Genomic DNA, 23,102 nt, shown 5'->3' with positions numbered 1-23,102 from the left:
CAAGGCACACAGAGGTCGGGAGCCTTGCCTGGACCCGCACGATCCCTAACGAGTTCTTTGCCCATCATTCCCATGGCCCAGCTGGAGGCTGTCTTCATCACCCGAGGACTTTCAAGGTGGACACTCTGCACTGAGTTTAACTGCAAAACACGTCACTAAGCTGCATGAAACCTGACTTGTTATCTAATCAGTCCAAAGCAGCAGAGAAAACTGCGGAGCATCCAGAACTGAACAGAACAGGCAGAAAGCCTATTTTGAGAAATTACACCAAGGGAGGGAGTGACTAATGACACAGCATCGTAGAAATGACATTCCACTCACTCCACCCCCACTGACCCACAGAGGTTCAGCCACACCCCGCCCATCAGAAGGGCACTCCCTGAGGGCAGGACAGTCCTGCTTCAGCACCAGGTTGGACCTGAACTTGGTGCTCAGTTCACGCTTGCTGATCGATGAGCGGCCAAGCTCTGGCACCACCGCCCTGGCCTGCGGGACCACGAGTAGGGCCACTCACTGTCCACCGAGACATCTCTGTGCCTTCAAGGCCCAGCTGGAGGAGCCACAGCCTCTGCCCCTCGAGGCCGGGGTGCCTCCTGACAGTTCACCCTCCCAGTCAGCTGGGTGGCCTCAACTGGAGCGCTTGCAGGGGCTATGAGGGGCCTTTCAAAGTCAGGACCATGGCGCACAGTTCCTGCCGTCCGGAGAAGCCTGCAGCTCAGCACTCCACGCCCTGATGCACCTGCTTTCCAGACAGGAAGCGAGCATGCTCCCTGGGACAGCCTCTCCACACGCGGACTTTCCCTGGGCAAAGCCTGGACCCTGAACACCAGCTGCTCCAGTGGGCTCAGCCAGGCGGGCATACCGGAAGGAATGAGGCACCCTGGATGCCCAGCCCCTTGGTAAGTGGCCATTAGGTCCTTGAAAAGCGACTCACCTCCAGTCTCAGCATCTTCAAAGGAGGTCATCTGCAGGGGACCGTCAGCTCCAGAAACCTACAGGCCCCTGAAGACCTATAGATGCCTGCCCATTGGCACCTGGCAGGAGTCGAGGACTGCACACACCTGGGCTCGTTAACTCGAGCCCCACACCAAAAGTACCGACGTTCATTCTAGGGGGTTTTCATAATAAGGCAGAGAGGCCAGCAGAGAGCACTTCCCCAGTGACAACGTCCAACATCACAAAATACTCTACCCAGAAGGGCTGGCAGCATTCAGACACTCCCCCATTCCTCCTCACCCTCTGCCCAGCAGGGTCTGCCCCTCCCCACCTTCTCCCAGAAGTCAGCCCTCTCTGGATCTGCACTGAGGCTCCTGTGGGGGTGACCACACGATGAAAAAGTCCAGCAAACACCACGACTCCCAAATCCTGACCTCTTCCGACCTCTCCCTCAATCTCCTGCTTATATTCAACTCCCTCCAATTCCTCCACAAACAGGCATCTCAAATTTAACATGTCCAAACAAGCACACTTGTGCCTACCCCCACTGCCCCCCAAGGAATGTCCCACCTTCTTTCATGTCACCCCAGTCCCCAACTTCACTCCCCCCAGGATGCTCTGTCCTGACCCCAACCTCCAACCTATCAGTAGGTCCACCATGCTCCATGTCGACACTGGCATCCCAGGCCCGGCTACCTGCCTACACCTGGATGCTGCCCTGGCCGCCACCAACCCCTGCTGGCCAACCTGCCTCTACCTACCTCACCCCTGTATTCCACACACACAAAGTGCTCTCATAACACAGCTCAGATCCAACCACCGCCCTCCCAAGAACCCGGGAATAAACTCACCCCCAGCACTTCTGAATGCACAGCTGTGTGACCAACCGGCCGCCAGCTGGCCCCCGTGGCTCCCCCGACTTGGGCTCTCCTCCCTGACCTGCTCTCAAGTCCCTGCACTGGCCCCTTCCTCTCCTGAACCCAGGTCCCTTGCAGCATGCAGCTCCTTTCTCACCACCCAGACCTCAACTGCCTGCTCAGAAGGCCTTCTGGTCCCTTGTCCACTCCTTCATCAACCTGGGGTGAGAAACCCGCAAAACCAAGCCCCCAACAGCAGGGGCTCTGTGGGTCTGGGGCCCTAGCCTAGACGCCGGCATCCACAGCAGCCTGGCTCACTGGCTCAGTCCACACCTGGAAAGCAGGACACGGTCTCACCAACACCTCCATCAACCAAGGGCTTAATTACCCTCACATGGTTTAAGAATCCAGACACAAAACCAGATACAACTTGCAAAAGGAAATCTTTAGAACACTACCGGTTTCTAAAAAGTCACATTTTGGCCATGTTTCTAAACACCACGGTTTTAAAAGCGTAAACAGTTGAGTCCTTCAAAAGACACCAATATCAAAGACTTGCAAACGTTCAGCACAGCAGGCACACACAGAGTGGACACAGGACAGCCACGACAGACCAGTGGACGTGAGCACTGCAGGGTGTCACAGAGCCGAGATGAAGCACTGGCCGGAGGCAGAGGGACATCAAGTGGACGAAGGGAACTTCAAAGACCAATGCGGGGTGGGAGCCACACCCAAAACTCAGGCAGGAGAAGGCGGACCTTACGGGGTGACCCCGATTCTGTAAAAGTTAGAAGCACTTCTGCACCTGACATGGGCTGAGATGATATCGCCAAAATGAGACCTGTCCGACAAACTGAGGTTACAAGTGATCTCTTTTCCCTCCTTATACTTTTCCTTTCTTTCCAAACTTCCTATAATGAATAAAACTAATTTTATGATCAGAAAAAACAGGTGGGCAAAGAAATCATTTTCCAGTGACCAACAGTTTGTATAACACAGTTGTATTTTAAAAAATCAAGAACATATTCCTTTTTAACGCTTCAAATAGTCACTGTGATACTTAAGACGCTACTATTTTATAGCATTTTTACAAGATCAAACAGGCTCAACACAGGCCTGTCTCTTCCGTGCTGAGCTCACTAACGCCTGACATCCATCTGAATAAACTTCATGAAGACGAGCCTCCCCCCCCCCCCCCGCCATGAGAGCTGTATAAGTTCCTTTAAACACCTTTCCTGAGTGGCTGTCCACATACTTCTGCACAAAGAGCAGAAAAGCTGCCGTCTCCCCCCAACCCCAAGACTCAGGTGTAAGCACAGTATACACTTCCTCCCCAAAGCCCGCAGTCTCCTTGCTGCCCCACGGGCCTCTTTCTGCCTGACCAGCAGGCCGGCCACACCCAGCACTGGGGAGGGGGCTGAGGTCTCCAAGACCTGCCCTGTCCATTCAGTGTCCACTCAGGTCACTGACCCCCCCAAAACAAGTCACTCGTGAGGTAAAACCTTCTTACCACTTGCCCCTAAGTTCTGAAATCCAACATTCAATTTGAAGAACTGTTTTAGGATTTCCCCATCTCTGGAGAGGGACAATACTCATACGATAACAAGTCCTCCAGGACACAGGTTCCCCAGCATCAGCACCTACCCCTGCACCCTCCTCTTCACATGGTCACATACCTCCCAAGTTTGGGGCTCAACATCAGCAGGCATGTCCCGTCCTCCCAGGCCACGTGGAAAACACAAAAAGGTCCCATCCAGCCTCTAACTCCGGGAGGGAAGGACAAACACCCGACCCAGTTTCACAGGGCCACAGAGGAGCTCTGCGCTCACAGGCCTGCGTCAGGTCCATCAGGAACCCCACGCTGGGAGGGTGGGGGCTCCCCCTTCCATCCACGCACGGCCTCCACCCACTCCTGAGCAGCAGCGCAGCCAGATGGGCAGCCAGACAAGAAACAGGTGTGGCATCCATGCGCTTCTCAAACTGGGGGCAAGGGAGGAATCTAAACTGTGGACAACTTTGTCTTCTGAAGATTTTAATTTCTTGGTGTAGCTATTTGAAGATATGGGAAATAGATGGGGAAACAGTGGAGACAGTGGCTGACTTTATTTTGTGGGGCTCCAAAATCACTGCAGATGGTAACTGCAGCCATGAAATTAAAAGACGCTTACTCCTTGGAGGGAAAGTTATGGCCAACCAAGACAGCATATTAAAAAGCAGAGACATTGCTTTGCCAACAAAGGTCCATCTAGTCAAGGCTATGGTTTTTCCAGTGGTCATGTATGGATGTGAGAGTTGGACTGTGAAGAAAGCTGAGTACCGAAGAATTGATGCTTTTGAACTGTGGTGTTGGAGAAGACTCTTGAGAGTCCCTTGGACTGCAAGGAGATCCAACCAGTCCATCCTAAAGGAGATCAGTCCTGGGTGTTCATTGGAAGGACTGATGCTGAAGCTGAAACTCCAATACTTTGGCCACCTCATGTGAAGAGTTGACTCATTGGAAAAGACCCTGAGGCTGGGAGGGATTGGGGGCAGGAGGAGAAGGGGACGACAGAGGATGAGATGGCTGGGTAGCATCACTGACTCGATGGACATGTTTGGGTAAACTCCAGGAGTTGGTAACGGACAGGGAGGCCTGGCATGCTGCGATTCATGGGGTCGCAGAGTCAGACACAACTGAGTGACTGAACTGAACTGAAAATTCAAAACTGTCAATTTAAAGCTTGCATGGCCCTATCCTAGAAATATCAAGTTTCCAATTTTCAAACATAATTTTATAGCACTTAATCTACTTCACTTGGTGTTAAAGAGCGATTATTCTAAGGTGGTCTGAAGTGCAGGGTTTGTAATTTACAGACCAGGGCCATGATCCCCTCAGGCACGAAAGGAAACAGTGCAGTGCAGTCACCTGCCAGGCACCCAGCACCCAGGAAGGGGGGGGGGGGTGTCCTGCTGCAGACAGCTCCCCTCTCCCTTGCTTTTCTTTCTGAGTTTGTCCTGTTACCATCAGAGGCCTGATTAAATAACACACTGCCGACCTCCAGCCAAAGACAAATCTCAGAGGCGAGAGCCCCAAGCAGCAACTGAGTCAATCAAGACAATCTGGAAAACCTGAGTCTCAGGCTTGTTATCAACTTGAAGACAAGGAAAAGTGTTTTTGAGAACGATGCAAATTACCCCAAAGCTCAGGCAAGTTTCTCCAGAGTCCTTTCAAATTTCTGCTTCAAGATTTTCAAAAACAGTTTTAATTATGTTTTGATCAATTCACACATGACTAGTGATTTATAAAAAAGCTTTCTTCAGACGTATCACTTAAGATGAGGAAAGCTTACATTTACACACTGCAATGGGCTCAAGAAGCATGTCAGAACCACCGTCATCTCATTACGATTTCAAAGAAACAAACAGGTGTGCCCGCCCCTACTGCTCTTTCCCACTGCCACCTCCTGGGCTAGGGCAGGGCAGAACTGGGCCAGTCCTATTCTGATCCCACCCCACTGCTGGGGGCCCAGCGCCCACCGATCAGCAACTTTGAAGGTATCTGAGGAGCCCAGGCTTCACCCTCACCATCCAGGGAGACAGGATGGCCGCCCACCAGCCAGGAGACCATCTTCCTAACTGCTTCCTTCCAGAGCCCTAACAGATAAGGGTTCACCCCTCCTGCAGCAGGACTGACTGTTGTCTTCTCAAACTCCAGTGACTCCGCCACTACGGCAGGGTTCACTGCCCTGGAGCACAGTGAGAAAAGACACACCCAAAAGGCCTGGGGGCACCTCTTCTGGTTGCTGCTATAAAATGTGAGGATCATCAGTCCCAAAGACACCCACATGGGCATGGGACATCATCTCAGGCCACATCACCAAGACAGCTATGTCCACACTAAAGAGATGGGGACAGCCAGGACAGAAGGTGGGACAGAGAGAGAGGAGGAGGGAGCGCCTGCTAGTCCACCGAGGGCCTACCCCAAGCCAGCAGTGGGGAAGAGACCTCAGAGACATCACTTCATCTGTCGCTGAGCAGAGATGCCCCAAAGTTATTTTTCTTCCTTCTTTTCAAATTCCACTATTATCTAAGTACATCAAGAGGAAAACTTGGCCAAGACCTTTGGCCTAAAGTGAGCCCCTGCCCAGATCTACTCTCTCCGCAGAGAGTTGCACCCCGTGTCCCCCATGTCTGTCAGGACACGTCCCCCAGGTCTGCGGCCTACTTGTGAAACCTCAGCAACTTTCTCACCTACAGAATCAGGCTCCCCGGGTGCTGAGTACCTATCCAATCTGGGTGCAGATTTGATGGGAATAAAGCCATCCTGTAGACTAGGCTACATCCATAGCACATACTGCTTGAAGGTGAAATCACTCAGTCGTGTCCGACTCTTTGCAACCCCATGGGCTGTAGTCTACTAGGCTCCTCCATCCATGGGGTTTTCCAGGCAAGAATACTGGAGTGGGTTGCCATTTTTACAAATGCCAGGGAGCTGAGACACCATGTGAATAAACACTACTTGACAATCGTGCACAGTTCATCCCAATGCAGTTTCACGGCCTTCACAACAGGGTCGAGCCCACTTTCCACCTGGGGAAACTGAGGTCCCTGGAACCATGGATTCTGTCCCAGGTGAAGAGTGCCCTCAAGTGACAACATATAAACTCCTAAGACTATCCCTTGTGCCAAACACTTCTGCAGAAGTCGGCCACCAGAACATCCTGAGCCCCAAGCCCTACCATGCTGCTCAGGGTCCGCCCTCCCAGAACTCAACCCGGTCTACACAGCAGTCGGCCCCCAGACTCTTCTTCCTCTTTCCCCACCATCCAACAATTCCATTCACTGAGGATGGGAACTCCACCCTAGACCCCGCCTTTCCAAGCGCAGCCACCTCAAGACTGCTCATCTTAAGTCAGCCCCATGCAAACGTCCCGAAGCCAGGGTATGGAGAAAAGGCGTTCTCTCCTGGAATGAGAACTGTACTTCGGCCAAACCTGAGCATCACAGGAGGATAAATTCTCCGTGAAAGCAAACAGAGACACACACTACTGAAAATGCAAACTTGACAACAAAAGATAACCTTTAGAAATGAGCATCTCTAACGTAACACCTATCTGAAAAGATCTCTTAAAACCATTTGCGCACATGCTAATTTTGGTGTCATATCACTTTTCTCTTCTTTCAACTATAATCATAATATTACTTTGATGTTATGACTACTCTAAGCTGTACAAAACTAACTAGTGCTCTTCCCTGTTCTTGGGACCACCGCCTTTGCTGCAGCAATCTCTCTGAAGTCTTACATGTTCTCAGTATTCCCCACAGCAGCTTAAAACTGAGACTCTGGTACCTTAATACAAGTAAATTAATCACAATAACATCAACATCTCTTTACAAAACCATCCTGAAAAAGACATCATAACTGAATCTGCTGAAACCAAATTCAACAGGAGCTCACAGTGGGCTGGGAGGATGAAACACGCAAGGCCGGCCGCCTTGCTGGGCCCTCAGGGACTCAGCGAAGCCTCTGTCCCTCTGTTTCCATCACCACCACCCCCCACGGTGGGGCAGGCCTCTCTCACCCACACTCCAATTGCCAACAGTCTGTTATTTCACTTGACACCTATGTGTAGCTTTGAAAACCCTGCCCACCCCTAACCTCTGAGTACTAACCAGAGTGCATTATCAGCCAGGCGATAGCTATTTTCACAAGTTAATTCCACCTCCGCTTTATACATTTTTATGATGAGAGCTTTCAATGAACAGGAGACCTCAAGTAGAACTTAGTATCTTCTAATCGATCAATTACATGAGGCAACTAGAATATTCATAATCTGTCATTTTGATTTATAGAATTAATTTGTACTATTTAAAAGAAAGTACTTTGTTTTTGGGGAACTGGTAGTAGTTTTAACTATGCTTGTTCTGCTCCTGCTTTTATTAAAATGATGGAATAGAATTAATCAGAGCTCCAAATCAGCGGATCGACTGTGGGGGTAGGAGAAGCATGAAGAGATGGATGTGAATTTTTTATTTTCTAGAAAGCATTTGGCCCCTTTAAAGCACAGCTCTCCGCATTTGTCACCCAAATGTCAACATGAGCTGTTCTCTGCTCACACACATACACACACGGGACTACCGCAAAGACTCATGAGAACTCATGCATAGAGTCAGCACTTTTAGTTTTCTTCAAGGAGTCGCCTACTTGTCACATGCAGACATCCTTAACACCGCCGGTAGAACAGGAGATGAAAGTGCGTCCAGGGTCAATCATGACAAAGCTGACAGAGGCGCCCTTTCAGAACCACAGCTTCCTCCCCCAGAAGGCGGCAGGCAGTGAAGGCTGCACCTATGCAGAGGCGAGGGGATCCAGTCAGCCCCAAACCGCCACACCTACAGGCATCACACGCGTGCCCCGGGGCAGGGGGGGGGGAGCCTCCTCCCTGGGCACAGCGCCAGCCTCACCAGCTCCACTGCCTCAAACTTCACTGACAGTTTTCAGAACAAAAGCGTCGTGCAGGGAACTATCCGGGCCAGGAGTGGGGCAGGCACTGAGGACCACTGAGGGAGTACTTTAATGAGTAACTAAAAAGTATTTTGACGTTTTACATAACCTGCTGCCACCGTGACTTCTCTTTTTTAAACGCCACTAAAGATCAAACATATTTTCCACTAAAAGGTCAAAATACACATAATGAGCAAAACAGAACCTTTAATGAAACCCTCCTACAAACTCAAACACAAAGCGTGTTGTAAGAGGCACCCCCGCACCTCTCAGGTACCTATTTCACGTCACCTCTTCCTGGAAGCAGGGCAGCCCTCACGAGCACCCCCAAACACAGCACTCTTGGCTGGAACCTTGCCTCCTCCCTTCTGGGGTGTGAAATCAGATCCCTGTCAGGTGCCACCACCGCTCCAAACCTCACAGCACTGTGACAAGACCTTCCTTCTAAGACGCTGAAATCCTCTCAAGGTGACCAACGGCTGCTTCAGAAGGCACAAGGGGACGCACACACAGGCGGTGCTGTCTCCACTACTCCTGCCGCCAGCACATGTTACTACACGGCAGGGGAGGAGCGCTCTGCGTCCACGCAGGCGAGGCCGGGGATGGAAGCAGAGACTGGGAGCCTCCAGTGCTGGGGTTTCTCTCTGCCCAGGAAGCCCGAAAGAAAGCAGTGGGATACACTGAATGCCGCGGGGACCTAGAAAGCCCTAAAAAGCTGCCCAGAGGACGGGAGATGGAGTGTGGGTTCAGAGACACTGCCTGTCCTCCTACACCATCTGTACCTCCAAAGGACTCACTGACCAGGGAACCCTAGCCCACCGCTGACTGCATCTGCAACAATCAAAGTAACCCTGCGTCCTCCAAGTGAGGACTCCGTGCAGAACCACACAGCCACCACGAGAAGTGCTGAAAAACGACTGCAAGAGCCGCGTGAGGCAAGGGCTGTGACCAGGAAGGGTGTGTGTCCCAGGATCCCTACAAGCTCACCTGGGAACTCTGCCATCCTGGTGTCAGCAGGGGAGCAAAAGCTTTCCACGCAGGCTTGCCCAGCCTCCCGGAGGGGGCATCACTCCCCTGACCTCACCGGGAAAGGGAGTCCCTAGACCACCGGAAGGGGACACCAATCACAGACCAGCCCAGTAACAGAGCAGAAGAGTTCAGTGAGGACACAGACCATATGCCTGATCCCAGAAACCAGGGAGAGAAAAGCCAACCGTGGGAAAGTCACCGGCCCAGACTAAATAACCCAGTAAGTTGTCCCCAGAACACCAGCTGCTGCTGCTGTCCACTGTGGGGGCACCGGGCAGGGACACACAAAGCCAGGAGAGGAGGAAAGGGCCCACTCGGCGGAAGTCCCGACAGAGAAAGTTCCCCAACGCAAAGCGGAGAGTAGAAGCCAAGCCTGGCACAGCTAAGAGGCCCCCGCAGCCACATCACGCAACACTCCAGCACATACACGCCGGGGACCGGCCCGGACCGGGGCAGAGACGCACCCCGGCTCGCGGCAGCCCGCGCAGGGCTCATGACCTCCGTGTCCTGCCAGCCAGACAACTTCCTGGACTCCCGGCTGGGGAGCACACACACACAGCCGCCCAGCGGCGCGGCCACTCACCTGGGGGCAGCTGGAAGTTCTGGATGTTGGTGGGGTTCTGCGGCGGCTGCGGCAGGCGTGGGGCGAGGACAGTGGGCGTCAGCGTGGCCCGGATCCCGCCGGTGGTGGCCGAGGGCGTCCTGGGCAGGCTCTGGGTCACCGCGCTGGCCGAGCCCTTGGGCAGCCCGGTGGGGGTGCCCGGGGCCGGCGGCGGGAGGCCGGCGGCGGCGGCGGCGGGCAGTGCCCCTTGCATAGTTGGCCCGAGGATCATGCCGGACCCCGCGCCGGCCGGGCAGCTGGTCGCCAGGGTCTGCGGCGGCGGGGGCGCCGGCTGCAGGGCGGTCTTGGGCGAGTCGGCCTTGGCCACCTGCGCGGGCGCGGCGGCGGGCCCGGGCTGACTGTTGGCGGCGGGCGCCGGGGCGGGCGCGGGCGCGGGGGCAGGGGCGGGCGCGGGGGCGGGCGCGGCGCTGCCCCCGTTCTGCGCGGCCGCCGGTGGTCCGGCCGGGGGCCCGGGCGGCCGGGCCAGGCTGCCGGCCGCGGGCGGCGGCGGCGGCGGGGCGGCGGCGGCGGGCGCGGGAGGCGCAGGGGGCGCGGCGGGCGCAGGGGCCGCGGGGGGCGAGGGGGCGCGGGGCGCGGGCGCGGCGGGGGCGCCGAGGAAGGGCGGCGTCTGGATGACAGTGGCGGCGGCGGGCTTGGGCGGCGGCGGCGCGGGCGCGGGCCCGTTGTGGAGCAGGCTGACAGCAGGTGCGGCGGCGGCGCGGAGCGAGTTCCCCAGCGCGGCGCTCCCATTCAAAGTTTGCGCGGCGCCGGGGCCGCCGGGCGGGCCGTTGCGGGCGACGGGCTTGGCGGCGGGCTCGGGCGCGGCCGCAGTCCCCGGCGGGCAGGCCCCGGCCGCGGCGCCCGCTCCGGCTCCGGCCCCGGCGCCCGCGCCGGCCTCGAGCGCGCTCAGCTTCGCGGCGGGCCCTGCGGAGACAAGCGGGGCGACGCGGTGAGGACGCGGGCCCGGCCAGCGGCCGCCCGCGCTCAGGCCGCGCCGCGCTCTACCTGCGGGGGGCGGCTCCGGCGCCGCTGCGGGCGCGCCCTCGGCCGGCACGGCTCCGGCTCCGACATGGTTCCCGAGCGCGCCGGCGGCCGCGGCCCGCGCCTCGGGCGCGCGGGGCGCGAGGTGGTGGTGGTGGGCCGCGCTGGCCGCCAGCTGCGACTCGAGCGAGCCCACCAGGTCGCTCACCACTTTCTCGTCCACCTCGCTGTTGAAGAAGACCTCGTCCAGCAGATCCGAGCCCGCCGCCATCTTTCCTCCTCGGCCCGCCGCCGCCGCCGCTCGGCCGGCGCTGGGCGGGGAGGAGGCTCCGCGCGGGCGGGCGGGCGGGCGGGCGGGCGGCCGCGGGGGCGGGCGGGGGGCGGCGCGCGCCGGGCGGGGCGGGGGCGGCGGCCGGGCGGGGGGCGCGGGCGGCCGGGCGGGGGGAGGGCGGTGGCAACGCGGTGCGCAGGCGCGGCGGCGTGCCCGCCCCCGCCCGCCGCCCGGCGCCTAGTCATTGGCTGCGGCGCCCCCCTCCCGGCTGCCCGGCGTCCCGCGATTGGTCGCGCTTTGCGCTTAAAAGGCGCGGCCAATGGCTGCGAGCGGCAGAGGCCGGGGCGCGGGCGGGCCGCCGGGGGTCGGCGGGCTAGTGGGCTGGGGGTCGGGGAGTCTTTGGGCTGGCGGGGATGTCGGGGTCCAGGTTGCCGGACGGGCCAGAGGCCGACGACCCAGAGGACAAGACGGGCGGGGACTGCGGCCGGGGCTGGTGGGGGCGGCAGCAATGACTAGCTCTTTGTCTCCGCTTGCTCCAAAATGGCTGCGGCCGGAGCTGACGGGATCGCCGGGCGGGCGGTCGAGGGAGCGGGGACGCCTATATCGGAGCCAAAGCTGCCGCAGCCCGCGGAAACCCGGCACCCCGTGAGGGCACTGCCTGGGGGCCGGATCAGCGAGGTGGCCTGGGCGTCGTCGCCATTGCTCCCGGGCGGGCGCAGGCCCCGAAGCTCGGGGCACCGGGCGTGGCGAGCGCGGGCCTGCCCCCCGGACCGGCGCCTCGGTCAGCCCGAGACCGGGCGTCTCACGCCGTGAGGGCCGCTGCTTGGGCGGCGGGGGCGGGGCAGGGGTCGGCGCCCGAGGCCACACCAGGGTGACTCATCTCCTCCGGCGGCGCGGCCCCTGGCCGCGAGTGTCTGTAAATCACTGGGTGAGACGGCGGTGCCGGCCGGGACCAGCAGCTCGCGTAGGGAAGGGGAGCGTCCAGCTTGGAGGTCTTCCTGGGGTCCTTATTTCCCGTTCTGTCCTTTTGACGAAGTAAGTTATTTAAAATAACCTTACGAGCACCTTCTCTAGGAAGAATTCACGTGAAATTCTGCGGTTTTTTTTTTTTTTTCACCGAAAGATGGTATGCTGGGACATGTCTAGTGGTTTCTTTTCTTTTTTGGGGGGGGGGGGGGGCAGACCTAGAGAAGAGCCTCTGGCCGAAGAGGCCGCGCCGCAGTCACACGGCCCGCAGCACAATGCGGGAAGCTGTTGACACACAAATGATCTTTTCTACCCGCCTAACAAAAGAGCCGGTGGCCCCCGCGAGCCCAGCTCCCGGGGCGGGTACAGACAATGAGCGCGGGGGTTGGAGCCTGCGAAGGGGCCTCCCCGGGCTACCGTGTCGGGGAAACCCTGCAAAGAGAGAATCGGAATTTTGCACCTGAATATGACTACCCAAAACACAGGAAAGGAAAGGGGTGGAACAAACCTGGGCTTGGGGGTACCCTGAACTCGGGGTGTCTGGGTCCCATCCCCACCGCGCTTTGAGCCCAGCGGGGGCCGACGATCTGGTTTGCGAGCAAGAGCAGAAATGTGGGAATATGTGTAAAATCTCATCTTTAATGTTGACAACTCATCAGAAAATGTTAAGTGAGCCAAACAAAAGCAGGCCCCAGGTGCCGTAGTGGGAAACAGGGTACACCGTGGTCTGCACTCAAAACACCCAGATCGGAGTCGGGGCAGAAGAGTGACAGCCGTGCTACGAGGCAAATAACTGGCTGAAGCGAGACGGTGAGGCCCGGGGGGGGGGGCGGGGGGAAGGGGGGGTCCGCCCCTCTAGTTACTGGGATCTAAAGTGAAGGGAGCAGGTGGTACGGTGCCGGCCCCCTCCTGCTTCCCCACAGAGGCAACCCCCGGGCCCCTCCCCCGCCCAGGCCTCCGTGCCGCAGCGGTGCTGACATCACCCCCAGCGTCCTCCGAGGCGCCCTCCGGTCCAGCAGGAAGTGTGGGAGGTGAAGCGTCGGTGCACCGTCTTCCCTCCCCACCCCGCTCCGCCGCGACTCCGCTTCCAGACGGGGTCTCTGCGCCCCAAGGGAAGGTGGGGGCTACCGACGGCTTAAACAGCTCTTGCGCCTCGGACGCCCTCCAGAGACCTGCCCCCCTGAAGGATGGGGGAGGGGCGGTAGCCACGTGGCTCCTCCCCTCCTCCCTATGGAGGGCGGGGAGATGCTGCCAGACTGTTAACCTTGGCCACCCTGGGGACTCGGAGCATTTTCTTTGAATCTCTGCTTGGTTTTGTTCCCACAAGAAGCTTCCGTATGACTTATGTAGTTTGAAACAAAAATTCCACCTAGCATGAAAAGAGAAACGGGCCCGAAAACGAGTGTAAATATACACACCAGGTTTAAACAGAAAAATGTTTGCTGTTAAGTGAGAATGGCAGAACCCTAAAACAGTATATCTTCGCCACCCACAGCGGTGCAAACGTGCAACGCCATGAGCAAAAAGGAGACCTCCCAGGCTGGCGGCTATGTGGGACTATCGGGTTTATTAAGCGGTATATTGTCTTTTCAATAAAATAGAGAAAACATCAGACACGCTCTCTTAAATATAAGAATAAACATAACCACAAGTCAATAATTTCAGTGTTGCCCTCGATTTGTGAAAGATATGCAGCATTTGTTATATTATCTGTGCTTTTGTTGTCTGCCTGAAATACCACACAATAAAACAGTTTTTTTTAAAAAAGACATACAGCCAGGTGGCAGTTGGTGACCCGGCCCTGGTTCCAACCAGCAACACAGCATCAGTGCGCTGTGCTCTGGTCAAGAATGGCTCCACATCCCAGGGGCAAGCTCAGGAACACATACCTGATCGTAAATGCAGCTCCATGAATTTCTTAGGGCCTCGGTAACATCACAAACTTGAGGGCCTAAAACAATAGAAACTTGTTCTCATAGTTCTCGAAACCAGAATCCAAAATCAAGGTGTCAGCAGGGCCACGCTCTCTGGAGAATGCAGGAAGAATTTCCTGCCTCTTCCAGCTTCTGGTGGTCGCAGGCATTGTTGGCTTGCAGCAGCATCACCAAATACCCTGATACAGAACTAAGAAGGAAGAGCACAAGACCTACAGACCAAAAAATTGTAAAACATGATTGAGAGAAATTACAGAAGAAATAAATACATGGAGGGATGTACGAAGTTCAAGAATTGAAAGACTCGATATTGTAAAACTATCATTTCTCCCCAGGATAATCTAAATTCCATACAAATGTATTTTAAGATCCCAGACAGGATCCTTTCACAGAAATGGACAAGCTAGGCTTCCATTTCCAATATGTAAACTATTGAACTGACCTCCCATAGATAGCACTATGAACTCTGGACAACATACAAAATAACCCTTAACCTGGAGCCCCTGTCATGAGCACAGGCAGATGCTGGAGAGGAGTCAACACTCAGGAAAAGAGAATGGCAGGGTGAGCTGCCTGTTTTCACAGCTTCTACTCTAACTGCAGATTGTTGTTCAGTCACTAGGTCACGTCCAACTCTTTGTGACCCCATGGACTGCAGCACGCCAGGCTTCCCTCTTCTATCGTCTTCTATCTCCTGGAATTTGCTCAAATTCATGTCCATTGAGTCAGTGATGCTATCTAACCATCCCATCCTCTGCCGCCCCCTTCACCTTTTGTCTTTCCCAGCACCAAGGTCTTTTCCAAAAAGTCAGCTCTTCCCATCAGGTGGCCAAAATATTGGAGCTTCAACCTCAACAGATAAACACCAAGGAAACACCCCCAGGCCTGCTGGCCTGAGAGCCAGGAGATAGAGTTGGGGCAGTGATACCCTGTGGAAAGTATTTGGGGTCATCCCAGAAAGGAAGGAGTGAGAGAAGGGGAGACCCCAATTCTACTTATAATCTGGGCCTAAATCTCCAGGTGACATTGGAACACAGGTATAGAACAGACTCTAAGCATCTTGGCTAAGAATGAAAGAACTGAGATGAGATCTGAGCTGCTGTCCAAGGGAAAGTGTTTGCTGTCAGTCCCACCAAGTCATCTGCTGTGTGCTAACACAAACACAGAAATAATAAAATCAACACTCTGAGTTAGTGTAGGAGAATCTAGTGTCAACACAAAATAACACAATATCCAGGACACAATCTGAAATTACTAAATACAGAGAAAAAATTACTAAATAAAGAGAAGGAGACTATAAGCCATCCTGGGGGGAAAAAAAATGGCAATTGATCCTTGATATGATCCAGATAACAGAATTAGCAAACTAAAATTTCAAAGTATTATAATCATTCACATAAAGAAAAACATACTTTAACAAGTGAAAAGATTTTTTGAAACTCAACAGCAGACTTGAGACGTCCCTGGTGGTCCAGTGGTTAAGACTCTGAGTTTCCACTGCAGGAGACACAGTCTCGATCCCTGGTCAGGAACTAGAATCCCACATGCCACACGGTGAGGCCAAAACTAAATAAATAAAATAAAAATAAAAGTCACAACAGAGGACTGGAAAATATATTTTATAAAGGAAATTCTATAACTGAAAGTTAAAATTTTCTAAACACAAGGTTGGGCTTCCCTGGTGGCTCAGATGATTAAGAATCTGCCTGCAGTGTGGGACACCCAGGTTCTATCCCTGGGTTGGGAAGATCCCCTGGAGGAGGGCACGGCAACCCACTCTATTCTTGCCTGGAGGATCCCATGGACAGAGGAGCCTTCTGGGCTACAGTCCATGGGGTCACAGAGAGTCAAACACAACTGAAGTGACTTAGCACACACAAACATACAGTTAACTGAAACCAAACAGAAGAGTAGAATGACAAAGGGAAATAAATCGTAGACTTGAAGGTATATCAATAGAATTTATTCAATCTGAAAAAGAAGGAGTGGGGAATAAATTAAAAGAGCATAAGGGATCTCTGTAACACTGAATAGTATTGAAATATCAACATCTGTGCAACCAAAATCACAAAAACAGAGGAAAGGATAAGGCAAAAAAGAGTATTTGAAGAAATAATTTCCAGAATTTTCTATATTTGGTGAAAGGCATATATTTATATACTTGAAGAATTCCAGAATTCCCCAACTAAGATAGAATCAAAGAAAACCATGCACAAGCAGAGCACAGTCAGCTGGCAACCAGATGTAAAAAGAAAAAGCTAATGAGTAGCTGCAGGAGAGGGCTTCCTAGGAGATGAGGGTTCTATCCCTGAGTCAGGAAGACCCCCTGGAGAAGGAACTGGCAACCCACTCCAGTATTGTATTCTTGCCTGGGAAATCCCATGGATAGAGGAGTCTGGCAGACTATAGTCCGTGGGGTCACAAAAGAGTCAGATACAACTGAGCAATAAACAACAACAGCTGCAGGAAAACAACACATCTCAAGCAGGGAACAGTGAGATGACACGGTTGACTTTTCCCCAAAACTATGGAGACCAGAAGAAAATGGACCAACACCTTCAAGTATTGAAAGAAAGCCCATGAACCCTTTTGTAGAACGTCAAACTTTCAAACTGTCCAGAATGAGGGTAAATAAAGATATTTTACTGTACAAGAAAATTAAGAGAATTCATCACTAGCAGACCTGAACTATAAGAAATGCTGAAAGAAATTCTTCAAACTGAAGGAAAGTGATACCAGATAGACACTAGTCAACAGCAAAGAATGACAAGCATCAGAAACAGTAAATACCAGAATAAATATGAAAGAATATTTTTCCTCTTCATTTCTCTAAAGTACATGTCTATTTAAAGCAAAATTAAAAACACTGAATTGTGGGAGGTTTTCCTGCATTTAAATATACTATAGCAAAGTTATAGCAAAAAAATGGACCTATACTAGTGAAAGGTTTCTACATTTTTTTGTTTTTTTTTTTTTTTAGGGTTCTACGTTTTATGTGATGTGGTGCAACGTCAACTCAAAGAAGACTGAAAAGTTAATAATATGTATTGACATACCTAAAGCAACCACTAAAAAGTTTAACTCAGAGTCACAGTTAAAAATCTGATCAATAAATTAGAATGTTGAAAATATTCAGATAATCTAAAAGAAAACAAAAGAGCACATTTTAGAAAGAACATAAACAGACAATAGACCTAAATCTCACCAACTTCATCATCATATTAAATGGTAAGCATTAAGCACTTCAATTAAAAAGATAGAAAAGGAAGAAAGCCATATGCTATTTTTGAGAGTATATCTCTTTCAGAAAAATATATCATGCTAACAGGTTAACAAGTCTAAAGAGGCTGTATTAAAATCAGATAAAATGGACCTCAACACAGTGCTTGTCAGAGATAAAAAGAGACATTGCCCTAATGAAAAATGGTTAACTCATTAAGAATACAAAAATCATAACTTATGTGCCTCATAGCTTCGAAACATATGAAGCAAAAATTAACAGAATTAAACAAAAAATAGATAATTCAACAATCACTGGAGGTTTTTTTTTTTTTTAGTTGCACTGAGTCTTCGTTGCTGCAGGGACTTTTTGCTAGTTGCAGTGCACTGGCTTCTCACTGCAGTGGCTTCTCTTGTTGGGGAACACAGGCTCTAGGTTCACGGGCTTCAGTAGCTGTGGCTCCCCAGTTCTAGAGCACAGTCTCTGTAGTTTTGGCGCATGGGCTTAGCTGTTCCCCAGCATGTGGAATCTCCCCAGACCAGGGATCGAATCCATGTCTCCTGCATTGGCAGGCAGATTCTTTTTCACTGTCCCACCAGGGAAGTCCCCATTGTTGGAGATTATAACAGCGTTGAATCAATGGGCAAAAATCTCAGGATGGACACAAATGATCTGAACAACACTGAATTGTCTTGTGAAGTGAAAGTAGCTCAGTCATGTCCGACTCTGCGACCCCATGGACTATATAGTCCATGGAATTCTCCAGACCAGAATGCTAGAGTGGGTAGCCTTTCCCTTCTCCAGGGGATCTTCCCAACCCAGAAATTGAACTGTCTTGACGTGCTATTTACCCAACACTGCATCCAACACATTCCTTTCTATTGCACATAGTATACTCAGCAAGGTAACCCAAATGCTGGGCCATAAAACAAATCCCAACAAATTTTAAAAGGTTGAAATCATGCAAGAATATGTTTTCTGTTTATATTGGAATTAAAGTCAATAACAGGGACTTCCCTGGCCCAGTGGTGGCCCAGTGGTTAAGACTCTGCTCTTCCAATGCAGGCAGTGTGGTTTCAATCCCTGGTTGGGATACTAAGATCCCATATGCCTCATGGCATGGCCAAAAAGTAAAAACAATTAAGGTAACAATAAGAATAAAAATCAATAACAAAATGATTAAAACTCCAAATATTTGGAAATATCTAACTAACCCATGGGTCAAAAAAATTCACAAGGGAAATCTGAAAATACTTCAAACTGAATTTTACTGAAAATACAGCATATCAAAATGTGTGGGCTGCAAGACAAGCAATGTATAGCAGGAATTTAGTTTATAGTGCTTATTTTAGAAATGCAAATTCCAAATTTTGCTATAATTTTATTTATTTGTTTTTGGCTGTGCTGGTCTTCGTTACTGCTTGAACTTTTCTCTAGTTGTGGTGTGTGGGCTTCTCATTGCAATGGCTTCTCTTGTTGCAGAGCATGGGCTCTAGAGCACAGGCTCAGTAGTTGTGGCACACAGGCTTAGTTGCCCCGAGGCATCTGAAATATTCCTGAATCAGAGACTGAACCCATTTGTCCTGCATTGGCAGGCAGATATCTTTACCACTGTGCCACCTGGGAAGCCCTAAAATTTATACGGAAACGTAAAAAGTCAAAGGTAATCTTGAAGAACAACCCTGGAAGGCCTTCACTACCAGATATCATGACTGTGATAGTAATTAAGACAGTGAGGGGTCGGTGCAAGAATAGGTGAATAGGCCAGATGAATACCGAGACCTCAAAACAGTTCACATGTGTTTAGTCAACCTACTTATGACATACCGGACAATGCCTTGAAGAGGAGAAAGGATGGTCTTTTTCACCACTGGTCCTGGGACCATGGCTCCCCAAAAGAGTGAAAAACAAACCTCACACCATACAGAAAAATCAATTCCAGGTAAATTGAAGAGCTAAATGTGAAAGGTAAAATAACAAAACTTATAGAAGGAAACGGGCTTATAATCTCAGAACATGTAAAGTTTTTGTCCGTTTCTTGGCTGTGGTATGCAGCTTATGGGAACTTAGTTCCCCAAACAGGGATTGAACTTGGGCCACAGCAGTAAAAGCACCAAGTCCTAAACACTGGACTGCCAGGGCATTTGTTTTTTTGAAGGTCTTTTTAAAAAATAAGTACAAAAAGTGCTGAACATTATAAAGGAAAAAAGTTGATACATTGGACTACATTAAGAACTTCTCAACAAAAGACATCACGAAGGGGCTTTCCTAGTGGTCCAGTGGTTAAGAGTCCGCCTTGCAATGCAGGGAACACTGGTTCGATCCCAGGTCCCAGGAAGATCCCACATGCCTCCAGGCAAGTAAACCTGTGTGCCACAACCACAGCTGAGGCAGTGTTCTGGAGCCCGTGCTCTGCAACAAGAAAAGCCACCACAGTGAGAAGCCCACACACCGCAACAAAGAGTAACCCCCATTCGGCACAACTAGACGAAGCCCACTCCCAGCAACAAAGACCCAGTGCAACCCAAAATAACTAACTAAATAAATTATAAAAAAAAAAACCATTAAAGGAATGGAAAGGCAGCCCACAGAGTGGGAGAAGTTACATGCAATATAGAGAAATGGGCATAGGACTTCTGATATATAAAAAGACTAGTTCGAATATAAAAAGTGGCCAGCTTCATCGATCACCAGGGAAATGCAAACCAAACCCACTGTAGAGCTGCCAGAAAGACCATACTCAAAAGGACCGACACCATCTAGCTGTCGAGGAGAAGGAGTATCTGCAAGTGACAGTAGGAATTGGTTCAACCACCTTGTAAACTGTTTGGCAATTTCTGCTTAAGCAGTGCAGGCATTCAGCCTGGGGCCCAGCAAGTCTCCGCCTGCACCCCACAGATGAAAGTCCTGTGTGCCCCGTGGAAGAACCAGAACAGTCTGAGCAGCACTGTTTGGACTCACCCCAAACTGGAATCAACCCAAATTTCCATCACCAGTGAAATGGATAAACAAATGGCAGTCCACTCATTCAATGGCATTACATGGCGTGTTTGGTTTGAGAGAATGTGTTGATGTGTGGAGTTTTTTTGTAAATGTCACACTTGAGTGAAAGTCAATGAGGAAATGTATCAGGCTTTGCATACTCAGCTTTCCAAGCTGGAAAGACTTAAACATACCCCTCATTCTCTAAGAGACAGAAACCAGAGCCCAGCAACAGCAAGCGACTTGCCTAAGGCCACCAGGAAATGGAGACAAAGAAGGAAACACAAAGTTCCTAAATCCTTTTTCAGTACTGTCCCCAACACAGCAATTTGCTTGCATCAAATCCCTTTCTTTCTGCCCATTTCTGGTAAACACTTGCATTGTTTCCACCTCCTGGCTACTGTGAATAATGCTGCTATGAAGACAGGTGTGCAAATACCTCTTCAAGCCCCTGCTTTCAGTTCTTTTGGATAAACTACCCAGAAGTGACCTCATCAACATTCTCTAGTTATTTTATACTTGTAGGTTTTACTACCCCAACTAACCTGAAGGTCCTAGAAGTCAAGGATCAATCATTCAGTTAGGTGTTGGTGAGTGTTGGCTCAGCAGTGAAGAACCCGCCTGCCAATGCAGGAGATACGGGTTCGATCCCTGGGTCGGGAAGATCCACTGGAGAAGGGAATGGCTACTCACTCTAGTGTTCTTGCCTGGAAAATGTCATGGACAGAGGAGCCTGGCGGGCTAGAGTCCATGGAGTCACAAAGAGTCGGACATGACTGAGTGAGCACACACAAGCATGAGTGTTTAATAACCATCTTCCTAAAGGGGAACCCCTAATTTGTGGTGATTACCCAGCAACTGTAGTGTACAGACCAAGAAGGTGCCTGGTGCTGGAAGTTGGGCCCTGCTTGACAGTGTCCTGAGCAGAGGGACCCTGAGTTGCCACCCCTGCCCTACATGGCCAGGCAGCACTCCCCTCACTCCTGAAGAATTGAAGCCAAAGACAACCCAGACAGGGGCAGGAGCCCAGCAAGGTGGAGGGGGTGGATTGAGTGAAATTCCTTCCACTGAAGAAGGTTCCCAGGCTTGGAGGTGCTAATGATGCCCTACTCCTTAGGTTGGATGGTGGGCACATGGGCACTCACTTTCTTCTTGTTAGTTAAAAGATACATTCTGATATGTGCTAAGTCACTTCAGTCATATCCAACTCTTTGCGATCCTACAGACCGTAGCCCTCCAGGATCCTCTGTCCATGGGGATTCTTCAGGCAATAATACTGGAGTGAGGTGCCATGCCCTCCTCCAGGGGATCTTCCCAACCCAAGGATCAAACCCACTCTCTTAAGTCTCTTACATTGGCAGACGGGTTCTTTACCACTAGGGCCACCTGGGAAGCCCTGCATTGTGATGTATACACTCTTTTATATGCATGAGACACTTAGCATTTAAAAGGTAAAACAAACACCCACACAGACTCACATGGTGCATGCACCTGCACAGGTGTGCATTCAGATGCATCCAGCCTCTCTCTGGGAGGGTGTGTCCACAGGCTTTGGGTGGGATGCAGCCACCCACATTCTGAAAAAATCATTCGAATTATGGTCTTTCCCACTGAGGTTAAGACCCGTTGCTCTCATACAAAAGATGCCTGGGATGCCTGTCATTTGCCCCCAGATTCCCTAAAACGGGGAATAAGCGAAATGAGTCACTGGCTCCTTTCTGGGGAGAACAAAAGGGAGTCGCACGTGCAGAATGAGGTTAGTGGTCAAGAACAAGCCAGTGAATCGCATCTTTGAGAGAGGTTCACACATTAAAGCCTTTCCCAAATTCATGCCAATATGCATTTATTTGGGCTTCCCTGGTGGCTCAGCTGGTAAAGAATCCGCCTGCAATGCAGGAGACCTGAGTTCAATCCCTGGGTCAGGAAGATCTCCTGGAGAAGGAAATAACAACCCACTCCAGTATTCATGCCTGGGAAATCCCATGGTCAGAGGAGTCTGGCGGGCTACAGTCCATGGGGTCACAAAGAATCGGACACAACTTAGCCACTAAAAGATGACGATGCATTTATTTTGCCAGTCATATTTTTTTTTATCAAAATGTACTGTGTCATTCAGAAACCATTTGCAAAATGAATGTCTTGCCCCAAGAACCCACATGCTATTTTTTTTAAAACCTTATAAAGCAAAAACATAGCCTAACTCTTGAGTGCAAAAGGGCGAATCTTTTCATTAGGAGCCTGATGCCCCATGGGCTCTCCCTGATGAACCTGAAAGCATGAGAAAGAATCAAAGCAGGAACATAAACCTAAAAGACATGACCTGGAGACCAGGAGAGAAGGCCTGCCCCCAACTCTGGACACAGCTGACCAGGTCCAAGTGGGCTTGATCCATCCGCCAGAAATCACAGAGGGCTGTTTTTCACCATTTTCCAGCTGCTGGACTGTCCGCTCCCCAGGGCTGTCTGTGAAAAGACTGGAAAGGTGACGGGGAGCTCAAGGTTGCTTCCCTTCTCCTCTGTGCTTTTTCTGGAGCTTCCACATTTTCTCGAATGGATGTGTTGTTCTTCTATCATTAAAAAAGAAAGCGAAGCAAAAAAAAAAGAGAGAAACAAAAGAGAAGCATCGCTTGATTTTTCATCATTTAACTTGTGCTTGAAGAAAAAGACACACACTTTTAAAAAAATGCACAACTCAGTGACTTCTCACACTGACACGCCCACATCACCAGCAGCAAATCAAGGAGCAGAACGGTGCCCACCACCCCAGAGACCCCCCTCCCAGGCTCCCCTCCCCCAAGTGACCACCACCTGAGTTCTCATAGCATGCACTCCTGCAGCCAAG

The 23,102-nt window shown here is 51.5% G+C and overlaps 1 protein-coding gene across 1 annotated transcript in view; it reads right to left on the bottom strand.

The window, feature by feature from the left end:
• Window positions 1-11,237, bottom strand: part of TAF4 (TATA-box binding protein associated factor 4) — a 62,780-nt gene extending 51,543 nt beyond the window's left edge. The window contains exons 1-2 of the mRNA XM_070472445.1: window positions 10,913-11,237; window positions 9,890-10,831 (exon numbers count right to left, since the gene is read on the bottom strand). Coding sequence (XP_070328546.1) covers window positions 9,890-10,831; window positions 10,913-11,159 — 1,189 coding nt within the window. The 5' untranslated portion in view covers window positions 11,160-11,237. The remainder of the gene's footprint in view (window positions 1-9,889; window positions 10,832-10,912) is intronic.
• Window positions 11,238-23,102: the final 11,865 nt, after the last annotated feature.

Source organism: Odocoileus virginianus, chromosome 9 (assembly GCF_023699985.2).
Source record: "Odocoileus virginianus isolate 20LAN1187 ecotype Illinois chromosome 9, Ovbor_1.2, whole genome shotgun sequence".
Classification (NCBI taxonomy): Eukaryota; Metazoa; Chordata; class Mammalia; order Artiodactyla; family Cervidae; genus Odocoileus; species Odocoileus virginianus.
The sequence above is the reverse complement of the archived record's forward strand: the minus strand, read 5'-3'. Positions and strand labels throughout refer to the sequence as shown.